The sequence below is a fragment of the Fusarium verticillioides genome, chromosome 1, assembly GCF_000149555.1.
Source record: "Fusarium verticillioides 7600 chromosome 1, whole genome shotgun sequence".
Lineage (NCBI taxonomy): Eukaryota > Fungi > Ascomycota > Sordariomycetes > Hypocreales > Nectriaceae > Fusarium > Fusarium verticillioides.
In genome coordinates this window covers 5,302,794-5,317,773 of record NC_031675.1, presented here as the reverse complement: position 1 = coordinate 5,317,773, position 14,980 = coordinate 5,302,794, and the positions used below count along the sequence as shown (strand labels likewise).

The window sequence follows — 14,980 nt, the reverse complement described above, 5'->3', positions numbered from 1 at the left end:
TCATGCTGCTGCAGCTCACTCACAGCTAATCTGCTGTCCCTCTCTCGATTGACTTTGACCAATTCACTCACTTCTTTCATCTCACATTCTCTATTTTCATTCCTTTCATCGTTAAATTTCTTACAATGAAGCCCGGTACATCTCTCCGTCTCAGGGCCCTTCGACAGGTTACACCCCGTAACCGTTTGTGTCTCCCCGCTTCGGCGAGATGGCAGCATTCCCGGGCCATGTCAACAGTTGTTGACTTCCATCCTCGACCTTCGCAGCCGCCTCTTCCTCCGGCTGGAGCTAATGAAGCGATCGAGAAGCAGAGAGCTGAGAAGAGGAAGCAGATTCTGAGGGAAGCTGTCACGGCGACTCAGGTTCGACATGACTGGACCAAGGAGGAGATTGCGGCCATTTACTACCAGCCTGCCCTTGAGCTAGCATACCAAGCTGTAAGGACATCTCTTCTCATTCGATCGTGATTGTGACTACGGTCGTCGTTCAATGATGACATCAATTGATGGGCATATCTCACAGAGCAACACCATGGCTAACACAAGCTCTTAGAGCACCGTACACCGTCGATGGCACAACCCCGCCGAAGTGCAACTCTGCACTCTGATGAACATCAAGACAGGCGGCTGCACCGAAGACTGCTCCTACTGCGCCCAATCAACCCGTTACCAAGAAGGCACAAAGGTTCCCGCCAAGAGAGTAGAGAGTGTCGAGAGCGTACTAGCAGCTGCGCGAACGGCCAAGGAGAAGGGAAGCACCCGATTCTGCATGGGCGCCGCATGGAGGGATATGCGCGGTCGCAAGAACAGCTTGAAGAACATCAAGGCTATGGTTGAGGGCGTCAAGGGCATGGGTATGGAGGTCTGCGTGACGCTGGGTATGATCGATGCAGAGCAGGCAAAGGAGCTCAAGGCCGCGGGCCTCACGGCGTACAACCACAACGTCGACACTAGTCGTGAGTTCTACCCGTCTGTCATCACGACACGCAGCTACGACGAGCGACTACAGACGCTGAGCCACGTGCGCGACGCTGGTATCAAGGTGTGCTCAGGTGGAATTCTCGGTCTGGGCGAGACCAGCGAAGATCGTGTTGGTCTTCTTCACACCGTGTCGACACTCCCAAGTCACCCGGAGAGCTTCCCCGTCAACGCCCTCGTGCCCATAAAGGGTACGCCGCTGGGCGATCGGCCCATGGTTGAGTTCACGAGCATGTTGCGAACCATCGCCACGGCGCGAATCATCATGCCCTCGACCATCATCCGCATCGCGGCGGGTCGCAAGACCATGTCGGAGGAGAAGCAGGCCTTGTGCTTCATGGCGGGTGCGAATGCTATCTTTACAGGCGAGAAGATGCTCACGACGGAGTGCAATGGGTGGGATGAGGACGCCGCCATGTTTGGGCGATGGGGTCTTGAGCCCATGAAGAGCTTTGACAAGTCTCCCCAACCTGCACCTGAAGTTCGAGTTCTGTAACAGTCAGAATTGCTTGAATTGAGTGCGAGTTTCAGCATAGCACACCATCCCTCGTCCATGTGCATGCTACTTAGTTATCGAAGTTTATCATGGCCGGCCCGCACCGGGTTCGTTCCGGTCTGAGAATGACAAAAAAAGAACAGGCAGTGTGCATTAGTGATAACCGAGGGAGCGGATAAAATGTGATACGTATCACATCACGTTAGCAGAGGCGCATGAGATGGAGATAACGAGGATAATCGAGAGATGTAGTGGAGCTAAAGGATCATTCTCTACGCGTGACTCGCGGATTTCTGGGTTTTGTTGGGCCAATCTCGTGACGACCAACCACGAGAACAGTGAATTTAGTGAAATACTTAGTGTTGGTGATCAGATTTACAGGAGGTTTTGAGTTTTAAGTATCTGTTAAAAAGTCATTTCCATTCTGGTCTGCAAAATGTACAATTGTATGTGGTCAGCTGGTGGGGTGTATAAAAAGTGCCATCGAGTGAGAGAGCTGTTGCACTTTGTGCGACAAACCCTCTCTTTGTATCAGATAGATACAAAGATATATATCCCTCAAATGGTAAATACGATGGATAAATACTAGATTCTCTGATGACGTTTCTGTTTAATGCCTGCAATATCATTCGTCCAAGCGTTGAAACGAACAGGTTACACGCAGTTCATGGACAAGGGAATCAATGGCCAACAGATGACCAAGTGGCAGACTACCTAGAATACTGCGAGTATGCATAGGCTAGGTATGTAATATTGATAGATCCAACAGCAACAACAGAACAAAAACAAATAACAAACAGACTGTTACACAATTCTAATAGGTCCTGGTTCTTTGTAACCACAGACAGACAGAGACAGAATTGCCGACCTACAAATTACAATGTAGGCCGCTTACACTCCATCCCTCTACACGCCCCCGCCTACAACTCATGTACACACTGAGAGTTGAGCTTTAATCCAGGCGCATTGGGTCCCGGCCTCAGAATCATCCTCAACCTATCAAATGACCCGTCCATGTCCTGTAGGCTCCCGATGGGGGATGCTATTGGCACCACTCAAGCCCGCTTCTGGTCCCTGGGGCTGTGGGCTGCCCTGGCCTACACCTGCTAGGGGCCTTAGGTTGGCACCAAGCCAAGATAAAAAGGAGGGGCGCCAGACAAGAAAAAAAAAGAAAGAACCCGCCGTCGCCTGAAGGGAAAAAAAAGATGGAGGGTTAGTTCCCGACGCCGTGGAGTTATTAACTAGGTAGGTAGAGAGTGTTTTCCAATGCATTAAATGCATGCCAATACATGAGCATACCATACCATGCCATGCATGCCATCCTTCACATCCATATTAACTTGTCACCTCCCTCTCTGGTCTCACCAATAACTCTCCCCTCTTTTCTTTACAACGGTGTAATTTACACTCAAATTTACTTTCAGGGTTCAACGAGAGAGTCTGCTAAACTCTAGCAACACCTATCGTATCGTATCTCTCTGTCGCAGAAGCCTCTTCGGCCTTGCCGTTCCTTGCCTGATTCCACCCCGCCGAGAACGCCCGAGCATACAAATCCCACTGCTCGCTCGCTCAGCCTGGTTTTGAGATTCTCACTTGAACTTTTCATCCTTCCTGGTTGGTTGCCTGCCTTACCTTGTCTGATCCTCATCAATACGTGTCACGCTGCTGCCTCGTACAAAAGGACTACTATCGACAACACATCTCAACCGAGATTACGTGAACGACCATATTTCTACTCCCAACTTTTTCGAGCAACGGCTGTCATACAACAAATTAAAGCCTCTTCGACAAACCTTGACGCATTTTAACCTGTCCGACATCGGCCTTACTTCACTACCGCCATCATGAAGGGCCGTCCCGTTGATCAGCTCGTTTACGAGTGCATGTTCCCTCGTCCCAAGAGCAACGACCCTCTGAACTTCCACGCTCTACTCCAACGCAACTTGATCCCAGAGGTTCGTCAGGAAACACACGCCTTCTACGGCCACCTCGACACCCAGGAAGCCAAGTACCCCGGCCTCGACTACACTCACCACACCCATCGCATTCGTCTCTCTCGCTGGCCATGGCACCGACGACTCTTCCGCGCCTTCGACAGCCTCAAACTCACCGGAGCCGAAATCGCAGGCTTGACCAAGTGGGAGGGAACAAAATGGGCCAAGGAGAAGTACGAGAAGGAGCAGGGATATGTTATTCATGACACCACCGCCGACGGTTTCCCGGACTGGGCCGATATCGAACACCTGCCCCGCGCCAATCGAGATCAGTCCGTCGAGGTGGAAGGCGTTGCTATTGACGATCTGTACAACGAAATGATGGAGGTCGAGAGCGAGGACGAGCTGGATAGTGTGGGTGTCGAACTGAACGAGCGCCTGAGGGACGGTGTTGCGAGACGCGACGCCGGAGACACTTCAGCGGTCCTCGACGAGGAATGGGAGCAGTGGCTAAAGAACGCCATTGAATCTGGTGAAATCAACTACCTAAACGACCACATCTTTCACGACAGCGACACTGTCCCTGCAGCTCTCTTCCCTCCAGGCTTGCTCAGCACCGCCCGAGCTGGCCAATGGCATGAGATCCCCGAATCTCTTCACCGCATCCTCCGCCGCACACTACAGTCGGAGGACCCCAATCGTCCCCAACAGACGCAGACGCCGATGCAGACACTACCACAACCGCAACCGCAACCACAGACATCGAGCCTGCGCTCTACATCCTCCCTGCGGCGCCACCTGATTGACAACCGGCAGTGGCGTGCTCCCTGGACACGTCGCACCTTTTCAGATCTCCGTCTGCCTGTGGGCGATGCTAGTTCAGGACGAGCAGATAATTCCAATGCTTGAATACCAAGCTAAGAAGAAGAACAAGAAAAAATGAAACGAAATTAAAAGACAAAAAGACCAAGCAAAGAAAAGCAGCTGTTTCTTACGAATTATACCCTCTTGGCTTCGTCACTTTCGGTGAAGCCTTATTTTATCCAACACAGCGATCAGACACACGCACGCCCGGCCGCAGCCTCAAATGCAAGCATGACCAATGTTTCATCCCTGTCTCTGGTCAGGCATCCAAGGGTAGACAACAAGCAACCGGCCATACGAGACACACGCGCACGCACGCACACACGCACACACAAGACACACATCACTTTTTTTTGCATTTTTCTTTGTCTGGCTATCCACATTATGGATTATGGTGTCTGGCGATTGGGAAACAGTAAACCGGGGAAACAACATCTGTATGATTTATTTTTTTATGGGAATTGAACATTATGGATCTGTCGGGTTGATAGAATGTTTGTTGCTTGACATTCGATTCGATTGGCAAGGATAGAGGCGGCTTTCTCCATCTGGTTCTCTTCGCCTTGGTGCTTGTGCTGGTCACATTTGAATCATACGGGCTTGTTGATAGATAGCCAGCGACTTATACCTGTTTATAAAGGGTTTTCTATGTTGATCAAATTCGCAAGTGAATGTTATGATTGTGATGTACCTATGTAAGACACAGGTGTACAGTTGTAAGCTTTCTGGTATCAACTTGGCCTATAGAGGAAATCTTTTCGTCAAACAAAGACATAATTATACATAATTATACAGTCAAGATGTTCTTAAAACACTCTCGAGTATAGTTTCGTTAATGTCGATGTATTACAGAAGTGCTTGGCAACTGTTATTGCTACCAGCATACATTGGACGTGTTACAGGGTGGGGTGGCAGCTGGATGCCCTCCTCACTTCAATGCCACAACCAGTCCATACAGACAACTTCGAGGACTCTGGGAATCTTACGAGCCTGAACTCGATGTTTTGAGCTGGGCGATAAAAAAACAAAAAAAGAAAAAAGAGGTTCTTCCCAAGACTTGATGGAACATGCAAAAGTAAGGGCCTGACCGGGGATTGAACCCGGGACCTCTCGCAAACTTTAGTCCTCTTGTGAGAACTGAGATGTCACTCCCGAAGCAAGAATCATACCGCTAGACCATCAGGCCGGACACTAGATCCTAGTCATCTGTTAGTGCTCGTGTCCCAGAATGTTAATTATAAGTGATGATCGAACTGACGCAGGACAATGAATTCGTTGGACTCCGTGTTGCATCTTGATTGATAGTTGACAAAATGACTTGATTGTGAGAAGATAATCATTCAATGATAGTATTATGTCTTGGAACTACAGTTTCTGTAGTGGGCCTTCCCGTCATTGTTGTGTAACACTAGCGCGGGCTACAAGAATCATGGCATGCAACAGGCCTGGTTTACAGCTGTCATGCAGTGCCTCACATTCCGAATATCTATGGTGATTATCAAAAAGGTGTTGGTCTACAATTTGTTAGAATCCGGTCGAAAGGATACTCTGAGCCTCTTCGGTATGCATCTGCTTCGTACGGCTTACAGAGTATCAAATGTCATCAGTTCGGCTTGATGGTTTGGTGGTGCTACAGACTTGACAAATGTACTTCAAGCTTCAAAGACGACTACGTAACGTAAAGCATGGTATTCATTATACTGCTACCAGAATCCAGAAACTCCTTGCTAATAGTAACACTTTACCCACCCAGATAAATTACAAATAACATCCCAACAACTACTCATCCGTTGTGCCGCCTGAAGATGTCCGAAGTTTGATGCGGATGCGATTCCTTGGGTTTAGTTTACTAGCTGGACGAGAGCTCTATCTCTCAGGCTCCAGATGTGACCACTCAGGAATCGCCTTGATCTGCTGCCACATATACTTTTCGAGCTTGTTCGCCGACTTCGCATAAGGAGTGCTCTCATTATTGTACTTTCTGCAGTTGTCGAAAACAAGCTTGGCGTCCTTGATGAAATCTTCAGGCGTGAGGTACTGGTCGGCCTCAAGTTTGCTCTCCATCGTACTAAGATCCATAGGCTCCTTGATGACTTCGTAGTAGTCGGCCACATCGTCGCGGTTAACAGGCACAAGGAATGGCCAGGCTGAGTTGTGGTTCTGTAGATCGTTGAGTAAGTGGAGAAGTTGGTTGTAGTTGGGGCCGTGACGAGGTTGGCGGGCGAGCTCGTCCATATCAGGAGACCATCCTGATGCTCGGATGGCAGGAATATCGAGAGGGTTGATCTCGGTGATTCCATTCTTCCACTCCTTCGGCGGAGCATGGATATTGTGTGATTTGGAGTAAGCGCGGATCTTGGCTTGGACGCATTCTTTCTGCTTAAGGAGCATGCGACCCATTTCGAGATATCGAATCCGCGGCAGCATCGAGCACTGCATAATCGTACCGCCTTCATAATCTTTGATGTACCCCATCCATACCTTCTTGTCGAGGGTGATTTCCTTGGTGAACCCCTGCTTTTTGAAGTAACCAATAGCGTAGTTGTCGGCATAAGTGAGGAAATGCATCACGTCGCTTGTCGCCTTGACATAATCCTTCAAGTGCGACATGAGATGGGCACCGTATCCCTTGACTTGCTGGTCAGAACTAATGGCACAGAAGACAATCTCGGCGAAACGGCGACCCTTGAACGGGCGATATGTGATTCCTCCAACAACTTCAAGGGGCTTCTTAACGATGGCAATCGATAAATGTGTTCGGTCGTAAACTAGTCGCGCAATATAATCCTTAGGCATTTTGGGAAGTTGTTTTTGAAAGATACACTTGAGTCCGGTTAAGATGATGAGTGATTCGCGCTCGTTGTCGTTGTTTACTACTCGGAATTCGATTTCGCCATTGCGCTCTTCGATGACGGCGGGCTGCAACAACCCTATGAGTACATGATATATGTATGAGGTTTGTAGGCAAACTGACCTTTTCGGGGAAAGGAATCCTCTTGATCTCCGGCTTCTTCTCCGAAGGCTCAGCCGAGTCATCTTGTTTGATGCGCTTCGATGGGGCGGGAGACGATGGCTCCTCCTCGGCTTTGCGCTTGCCGTCTAAGTGAGATATTGTAAGTATTTCAATCGTTATCGAGGTCGCATATTTGATGAGACTTACTTTCTTCTGACATAATCGCAACAGGAGTCCCGTAGGGTTCTTCAACTGTGAAAGATAATTAGGGAGCAAGTGAGTTATGATAGAATGGAGTATCATGACAGCGGAGTGAGGCGCGTCGAGAATGTCCGTGCACTGCTTATGTCATTCAATGTGGACCCTCCAGCTCAAGGCAGGAGCTGACAGGGGTAACTGTCCACTAAACCCTATTCGTCTATGGACACGATGTGCCATCGTAAGCTCATGAAGCTTCCCCAGAGCATCTCCTAACAAAGCAGTTTGTCAAGTCAACACATTCACCTCAACCTTTCTACCGCGACACGTCAATTTCTCGCGAAACCCTACTACACGCTCTCCCAAAACACAAACCATTCTTCTTTCCAATTTAGCCTATGGATTCTTCGCTGCATGAGGTCTGGCAAGCTGCTGCTGGCAGTCCCTTCTTCCCTACTGTGAGCAAAGGAAGCCAGTTCTGGGTCGCCTTTTCTTTGCTCCTCCTCGGATTCTCTCTCACCGGTGTATTTGCCCTCAGTGAGTTTTCTGACCCTCATCTGTTTTCCTGCCTACTAACTGGTTGCAGACCGCACACTCGTCAACGTTCCTGTACTAGGCATTCCAGCCTCCATCGCCATTGCGTACGTTTTCCATCGACAGTCCATCATCGTCTTAATTACTTACTTTCGACAGCTTCGGAGTGGTCTATATGTTCTGTGCGGTCGGAGTCTACGTCTAAGATACCCAAAAAGTCCTCATTTCGATCGGTTTCGTGTAAAATAGTTGGAGCAATCAAGAGAAGGCGCTACTACAGGCGGCTATTGCTTTTCTGCCACTTTTCGTATTTTTATCCACACATTATCCTCAATCTATCACAGTCACAATCTCGAAATGGCTCCAGACGCTCAGCCAATATTCCGCGCAGTTGCGACTTCGACCAGGCCACTGTATCAACTTCTCAGGTGCATCAACTTTGCACCGAGAGTTCACGTTCAAATTACAGAGGATGGCGTTCGTTTCGCTGCTGACCATGCACGGGTGATGCAAGGTCAGTTTGACAGCTATCCTTGGGATAGATAACAACTGACAATGATCAGGAGTTGCATTCCTCGATAAAGCTCTCTTCTCATCATATACAGCCAATCTCCCTGCTCAGGATGGCGATAACCCGCCCGAGCTTCCTAATTTTCAACTTTCATTATCTTCTGTTCTCGAAGTACTCCAGATTTTTGGAGCCGTAGATGTAGCCACACGGGCACAAAAAGCAGACCAGGATCCTTATCGCAGCAATCTTCGGAACTATCGGCCTGATGCTTTCAGTAACCAAACTCTTGGTATTTCTGGCACCTGTACCCTGCAGTACAGCCAAGAGGGTGATCCATTCAAGATCACCATCGAGGAGTCTGGCGTTAAGACAACGGCATCATTGACAACCTATCTACCAGAAATACCTGATGATATTCCATTTGACCGCAATGATCTGTCCTTCAAAATCATTATGCAATCTCGAACACTACTCGATTCTATGGCGGAGATTTCTCCAACAGCTCCGACGAAGCTAACTATCACAACTACCAAAACCTCGCCATTTCTATCTCTTGCTGGTGTCGGAGATCTTGGAAGCTCAGGAGTGGACTTCGCCCGTGGAAGAGACCTTCTCGAAACCTTCAACGTTCAGGAACGCTGGTCTCAGGCGTACAAGTTTGACTTGATCAAGAATTCAACAGAAGCAATGCGGATAGCCACTAAGGTTAGTTTACGAGGGGATGGTCAGGGGGTGCTGAGTCTGCAATTCATGGTAGATATTGAAGGTGGCAAGCGAAGCTTCTTGGACTTTCGGTTCGTTCCATTCATCTCGCACGATGAGGACGATGATGAAGACGATGAGGCAGAGGAGGCTGGCGAAGCAGACTAGATATATTGGCTGAAAAAGTTCTGCACAAAAGGACGTCAATGTGAAGAAATTGTCTCACCCAACCACTCATGTCTCACATACCTTTTTAACTGCTAACCGTTCTGTCTTGTTACTGGTTGGCGATGCAACCTTTTGGAAGTCCCTTGTCTCCCTTGATCCACCAATGGAATGCAGCATGAAGCAATCTGGAGCATGCCCTACGTTGAAGCTATCGTGGCCGGAATGATGGATCCAGCCTCCTCTGGCATCATTACATCTTTCGCAGAATCTGTGCCTGCAATGCTGTGCTGAAAAAGGGCGCCTCATCCCACCTATTTCCGTTTGTTCAGCTTCTTCAACACATTTCATATTCAGCTTCATCATTATCTTCAATCCATCACCTGTCAAACCTGCTGAGCGGAACGACACTTTATTTCTTCAACATGAGTCCGCACCAAGAGATCAAAATTACAATGTCCTCCAAGCCATGCATCACAGACATCACCACCACCACCACCAAGAATAAGAGAAAGATTTCATGCCATGACTGCCTCTTCGGCCCTCTGAGGTCATGGGCAAAAACCAAATTTGGAAAGAGGCCTACATATGTTGAGCTGCATGACGACGTTGAGCCTTTACTCGATGAGAAGAGAGCTCCTAGGCCGACCTATAAAGTTTCCAAGATCATGCGCATTGCTACACCACGAACGATTAAACGATACAGCCGTCTACCTTGAGGGCAAGCAAACGAGCAAGAATAACCGGATTCAGCCAACTTTTCGGGTTTATCATCTAGAAACACATTATACGATACGGAAACACAAAATATGAGAAACGAGAGACATTTTTTTTATTTTATGAATTACAAGAACTTATGGGAGTACTACAGGTCGGTTTATTGCTATGGGTTATTTGGGGTCTTATGCTGTAAATGAATTATGGGTATGGAATACATAAAAGGAGTTTGAAGAAATTGCACGGCTTTTGTCTATATTTAGCTTCATCTCAATACAAGAATATCATGATATTTTCGACAACATTACTCCCGATGTTATAACCCAGCTTTCAGGCCAGTTCATCAGAATAGATTGGGGTCCAGCAACATCGGATCTTGACCTGTATTTTCTGGCGGTGACAATCTTGACATATGCATGGAAACACTGGTAAGAAGTTGGGCCCAGTTCTGTTTCATGTGGTAGAAACATGCTTACAACAATGTCTGATATGCTCGGAATAGCACGAGTATGATTCACTGACCTACATTACTTCACTGTGTTCCTATCAGCGGGTGGCGGATTCCCCGGAGAGCTCGTGCCAGCCGCGAGGAATAGCATCCTGGGGGGTATGCCGTAACCAAGAGGTTGAGAGGACGGAAGCGAATTTACCGAAACATGGATGATATTTAATTTAAACTCAGCTGAGTCCTGTTGAAGGACATAAACGGACACTGTCCCAGGGATTGACCTTGGTGTTGTTGGGGGCTATGGCCTTCTAATGCTTCCAAAGCAGGGCAGCTCCGAAAATTGTTAAGAGAAGGCCAGGAACATAATTATATTGCCTGTGCATGAAGGATCCAAAATTAGAGCATTTTCTTGTTTCATTGAGCTTCTTTTATTGGCCCCCATGAAATGTTCTGCATGATTGAGGCTCAGAAAGCGATATTTAACTGCCGTGTCCGAGAAAGGCAGGTGCGCCAGGAACGAACAAGGTTATTATCCATCCATCACGGGCAGGATCGATTCCTCCCGCGGAAGAAGAACCCACGAAATACAACATCACTCCAAACTGCGCCACGCTTCGACTGTCTATCAGTCTATTATTCTCTCATTGTGACCTCAAGCTCTTGTCAATCAATCCTCACCGCTGTCTTGACGCAGTCAAATCATCCTGATACGATGCCATGACTCTCCCAATGCAGGCAGCCGTCGGTGATTCACCGCTCGGAATTGGAATGAAGACGCAATAAACTATCGGATCTAACGATAGGGGCCCATCGCTAATCGTTCGTTCGCCCGTCAGTGCACGCGGGAAACTTTCCTTTCCCGCCCGTTCTCCACCTAAGGATCAGCATCAGGGCCCGGTAGATCAGCCGTCCAGTGCCAAGACAATCATTCGACAAGATACAAGCTCCTAAGGCATTTCGAGTTACCGCCGACATCAGGGCTCTCTCTTCAGGCTAGCACTGCAGCCTACCGAGTTCTAAGAGTTACAGTGCATGCGCAGGCTGACAGGAGGATCGTTTCCACTACTGCATCATCCCGCTCCGCCTGATACCCACTGCTGTGATGTTACAGGATGTTGTGGGCTCACAACTTGTCTCCGACGTCAAGACGCTTTATCCAGGCGGGTAGCGGCTTTGATGTGTTGTACGGGCCCTTTCCTTGGGTCCGGTCATTCGATATCCGGAACTCGAATGAACCACTACGATTAGTGGGTGGTTGGGAGTTGTTGCACAAACGGGATACGATGACTGGGCCTCGACATTCGAAGCAAGACATCTTGTTTCCTGCTTCTCACAGGCCTGAACGAACAGCCCTGAATAGCATCAGCCACGATCAACTGTCAGCCAATTAGCACGGCAGTAGAGAATATACAGATTGTCTGTATTGGTAGGACTTTGCTTGCATGCATCTGGGGGCCATTGTTGCTCCACAACACCATGATTGAGAATAGGCTTACAGACAGAGGAAGGATCACACGAGTTCACCTAGAGTCCATTGTCTGAGTCCGTCGCACCGTGTGCGTCCTGAGGTATATATCTACTGATAAACCCTGAGACATCTGGACAATTGAATTGTTCGCAGGCCAAAATCGTATCTGATTTCCGCATTCGGGTCCGTTGAACTTTAGACCCATCTAAAGTAGCCTCGAATCCGGCGACACTGAATGAGATCGCATCCACTCATCTAGAGCATATACTACCAGCATTTGCTCGACAAACTCTCCTTTCAACACACTTCTTTCATTCTTCTTCTTCTCTTTACTTCAGGACTATGTGAAGCCGTTTATTTGAATTCTCTTCGCTCCATCATCTGCCTTTGTCGGGCAAGCCAAGATGCCTGGCTTGATACGGCGACTTATCACTCCTCAACGGTCACAACCCAATATCAGAGATCGGGATCGTGGTCGCGATCGCCATGAAGATCTCACTGATTCATGCGAGGACCTGAGTTCTTGTTGCGCCAAGTCTTCACAAAGAAAGACCAACAAGGCCAAGTCACGTCTTCCACTTCCAAAGAAAGGTGCAACGCCTGTTACTATTCAAAGGATACCGGACGTACACCGCGTTGCGAACGCGGTTCCCCGTCTACCGACTCCACGTTTACGAGCACCATCTGTCAGCTCTTCACGTTGTGAGGGGCGAAATGCTGCTCTTGAGGCTCTCACAGGCAATGATCCCACCAACGGATGGCCTCTTTGTCCAAGTGAGCACGGACAAGCCCACCCACATTCCTACCATCACTCCCATTCCTCCCAATCATCGCGGTACCTGCGCCCCCCTCGGTCTAGGAATGGTCCTCTCGGCCCTGTCCATGTAAACGACAATAGCACACACCTAGATAGAACCTCACCAGAGGCGTCGATTCTTTCTTTGTCGGACCATGGCGCTGATGGTTACGAGGCCGGGCCAACCACCTGGCAGCCTGCCCAGCCCATGTACGACGGTCAAAGCCTTGGCTCGTCATCAGACAGCGTTGACCGTCTGTTTCGTGAGACTGATGAGGCATTCAAAGCTCTTGGATCTGCACTTAGAGAAACCCAACGTGCATCACAGTTATCTGTTTTACCTTCACCACCCTCACCACCAGGAATCCCAACTTTTCACAAACATTCTAAATCCATGCCGCTGCCCACGGGCTTTCAGAAACATTCGAGATGGAGAAGGGAGGATTCGCCTTCAACTTCATCTCAAAGATCATCACCAGACAGAAGGACCTCGGTGGTGAAGAAACCTCAGAGAAAGAAGCATAGTCTTGTAGGGACTTCGCTTTCAAGAGCAGCGATCCGCACGCCAAGATGGACTTTGTCGGAGAACGTGACAGACATTCTCACAGGCCAGCGTTTCAGACGCATCGAAGCTGATGAGATGTTAACACCGGATCGCATCGAAGCACTGCGCAAGAAACGAGAGGCTGCACAACAATTGGACGACGAGCGCGCTACCACTAGAGAACGATATTCTATCGACTCCGTTCGCAGCGCAGCATCAGATAACTCCGAGACAGACATTGAGCCATTCCATCTTGACGAATTAGCATCTCGAATTAGAGCGAGACAGGCTGTGGAGAATCCGGCAGTTTCGGTCGTAGTAACGCCTCCTGCCGCAGACCCGACTCCTGATCTGGATCTTGTTTCCCGAGACGTTTCGAAACGGGCCTCAGGGGAAGAGGAGGATGATAAGTCAGTTGGTAGTAGCAAAGATAAAAGTGACGCATCGCCAGAGACCTCACCCCAACTGCCGGCCAAGAATCCTGCACGTCTCGGTGCAGAGGCTTCACAAAAGCTACCATCGATCCCCGAAGTAATGGGGGCTGCGACAGCGAAAGACGAGGCAAGCATCGAGCCTCTGGCTAGTCCACCAGCCACTGAAGCCAGCAATATGAGGATGGAAGAGAACGATGAGTTCTTTTACCTCAAGAGTACGCCGTATACTCTCACAAGCCCATCTTTCCGCCATGGACCTATCACCCTAGCCAAAGCCGAGGTTGGCAAAGGAGCCAAGATCATGGACGATACATTAGACTGGACAGCGTTCCAGATGGCGATTTTGGGAGGAGCCGGGGATTTCCTCCAAGACATGTCGAGCGAGGAGGACACAAAGCAGGTGGAGGAAATCACGTCGTGGTTCGATACGTTTGGCTTTGAGACATACGGGGTGCTGATACCTGGAGACGTGCCTGAGCCAGAACCAGAACCCGTGGCTGTTTCTGTGTCAGAGCACACGCCGTCAATGAGGTCTTCGGCTCACAGCACTCTCTCGTCGACGCCTTCAACCATCGACACAGAAGTTGACCTGCCGATCCCGGTGGGTGCAGAATTCCCCTCTGGGTTCTGGAACGCCCCGGCGCCCGGCCAGACTCTCAACAAAGCTAAGTTCTATAACAGCACAGGGCTAAAACGATGGGTTGGCGAAGGACGACCGAAACGCCCTTCGTCACACAGCTCGGAAGACAGCCTACCACCGAGTCCAATGATGCCTCTCGTGGTTCATATGGGCGCTGGCGAAGCCGATATTCCGGATACGGTACCGATGGGTTATAACCTAGACCATGACCTTTCTGATTTTCTGAAGTGGGAAGCGGAAAATGTGTATGCATCTGGGTTCAGTGTATCACCGTGAGGGTGATTTTTGTTCGTTCCTTTTGTTATTCGCGGTTCGTTTGGCTGGGATGCTGATGTATCCATCCCATGCATGCATGAGATTTCATTTTGACACGTTTACCATATACCAAAGCATTGAAGGCGCTGAGAGCATTTGTAATAGATGATCAACATATTGATACGAAGTATCACGTTATATAGATGACATAAAAGAATTGACGTTGATGATACGGCGTGGAGAGTGTATCGTTAAAGGTTAGTGTTCACGGTGGGATAAGTGAGTGCATGTGGCTGTAGCCAATCAATTTTGCAGACTCACAGCCAACCCACACTGTGTTTACC

The 14,980-nt window shown here is 49.0% G+C and overlaps 6 protein-coding genes and 1 non-coding gene across 8 annotated transcripts; 5 read left to right on the top strand and 2 right to left on the bottom strand.

Annotated features, from left to right (window-relative positions):
- Positions 1-125: 125 nt before the first annotated feature.
- Positions 126-1,473, top strand: FVEG_00334 (biotin synthetase; the record flags this gene model as incomplete). Its single annotated transcript, XM_018886775.1, has 2 exons — positions 126-437; positions 553-1,473. 2 exons carry the CDS (start codon positions 126-128, stop codon positions 1,471-1,473), a joined length of 1,233 nt encoding a protein of 410 aa, XP_018742413.1.
- Positions 1,474-3,317: 1,844 nt separating this feature from the next.
- FVEG_00335 (hypothetical protein) lies at positions 3,318-4,316 on the top strand (the record flags this gene model as incomplete). The annotated part of the gene is made up of 1 exon (XM_018886776.1): positions 3,318-4,316. One exon carries the CDS (start codon positions 3,318-3,320, stop codon positions 4,314-4,316), a length of 999 nt encoding a protein of 332 aa, XP_018742414.1.
- Positions 4,317-5,350: 1,034 nt separating this feature from the next.
- FVEG_14639 lies at positions 5,351-5,457 on the bottom strand. The gene has a single exon. It is a non-coding gene; the product is annotated as a tRNA-Pro (tRNA).
- A 421-nt stretch (positions 5,458-5,878) lies between these two features.
- FVEG_00336 (histone acetyltransferase) lies at positions 5,879-7,499 on the bottom strand. Its single transcript, XM_018886777.1, has 3 exons — positions 7,432-7,499; positions 7,246-7,370; positions 5,879-7,190 (listed from the first exon to the last, which is right to left on the bottom strand). Exons 1-3 carry the CDS (start codon positions 7,442-7,444, stop codon positions 6,138-6,140), a joined length of 1,191 nt encoding a protein of 396 aa, XP_018742415.1. The 5' UTR covers positions 7,445-7,499; the 3' UTR covers positions 5,879-6,137.
- Positions 7,500-7,820: 321 nt separating this feature from the next.
- Positions 7,821-8,161, top strand: FVEG_14640 (cell cycle checkpoint protein; the record flags this gene model as incomplete). Its single annotated transcript, XM_018903587.1, has 3 exons — positions 7,821-7,959; positions 8,009-8,063; positions 8,116-8,161. The coding sequence occupies 3 exons, from the start codon at positions 7,821-7,823 to the stop codon at positions 8,159-8,161; spliced, it is 240 nt and encodes a 79-aa protein (XP_018742416.1).
- Positions 8,162-8,313: 152 nt separating this feature from the next.
- Positions 8,314-9,400, top strand: FVEG_00337 (cell cycle checkpoint protein; the record flags this gene model as incomplete). Its single annotated transcript, XM_018886778.1, has 2 exons — positions 8,314-8,470; positions 8,520-9,400. The coding sequence occupies 2 exons, from the start codon at positions 8,314-8,316 to the stop codon at positions 9,335-9,337; spliced, it is 975 nt and encodes a 324-aa protein (XP_018742417.1). The 3' UTR covers positions 9,338-9,400.
- Positions 9,401-11,499: 2,099 nt separating this feature from the next.
- Positions 11,500-14,875, top strand: FVEG_00338 (hypothetical protein). Of its 2 annotated transcripts, XM_018886780.1 has the most exons (2): positions 11,500-14,342; positions 14,423-14,875. In XM_018886780.1, the coding sequence occupies exons 1-2, from the start codon at positions 12,372-12,374 to the stop codon at positions 14,576-14,578; spliced, it is 2,127 nt and encodes a 708-aa protein (XP_018742419.1). In that variant the 5' UTR covers positions 11,500-12,371; the 3' UTR covers positions 14,579-14,875. The 2 variants fall into 2 exon arrangements, with proteins under 2 accessions (XP_018742419.1, XP_018742418.1); XM_018886779.1 differs by having other exon boundaries at positions 11,500-14,875.
- The last annotated feature ends 105 nt before the right edge of the window (positions 14,876-14,980 follow it).

Coding starts and splice junctions, on each gene's coding strand:
- FVEG_00336 (XM_018886777.1), bottom strand. Junction 7,191..7,245: donor GGATTCCTTTCCCCGAAAAG/GTCAGTTTGCCT, acceptor GGGTTGTTGCAG/CCCGCCGTCATCGAAGAGCG.
- FVEG_00338 (XM_018886779.1), top strand. CDS start 12,372: ATGCCTGGCTTGATACGGCGACTTATCACTCCTCAACGGTCACAACCC.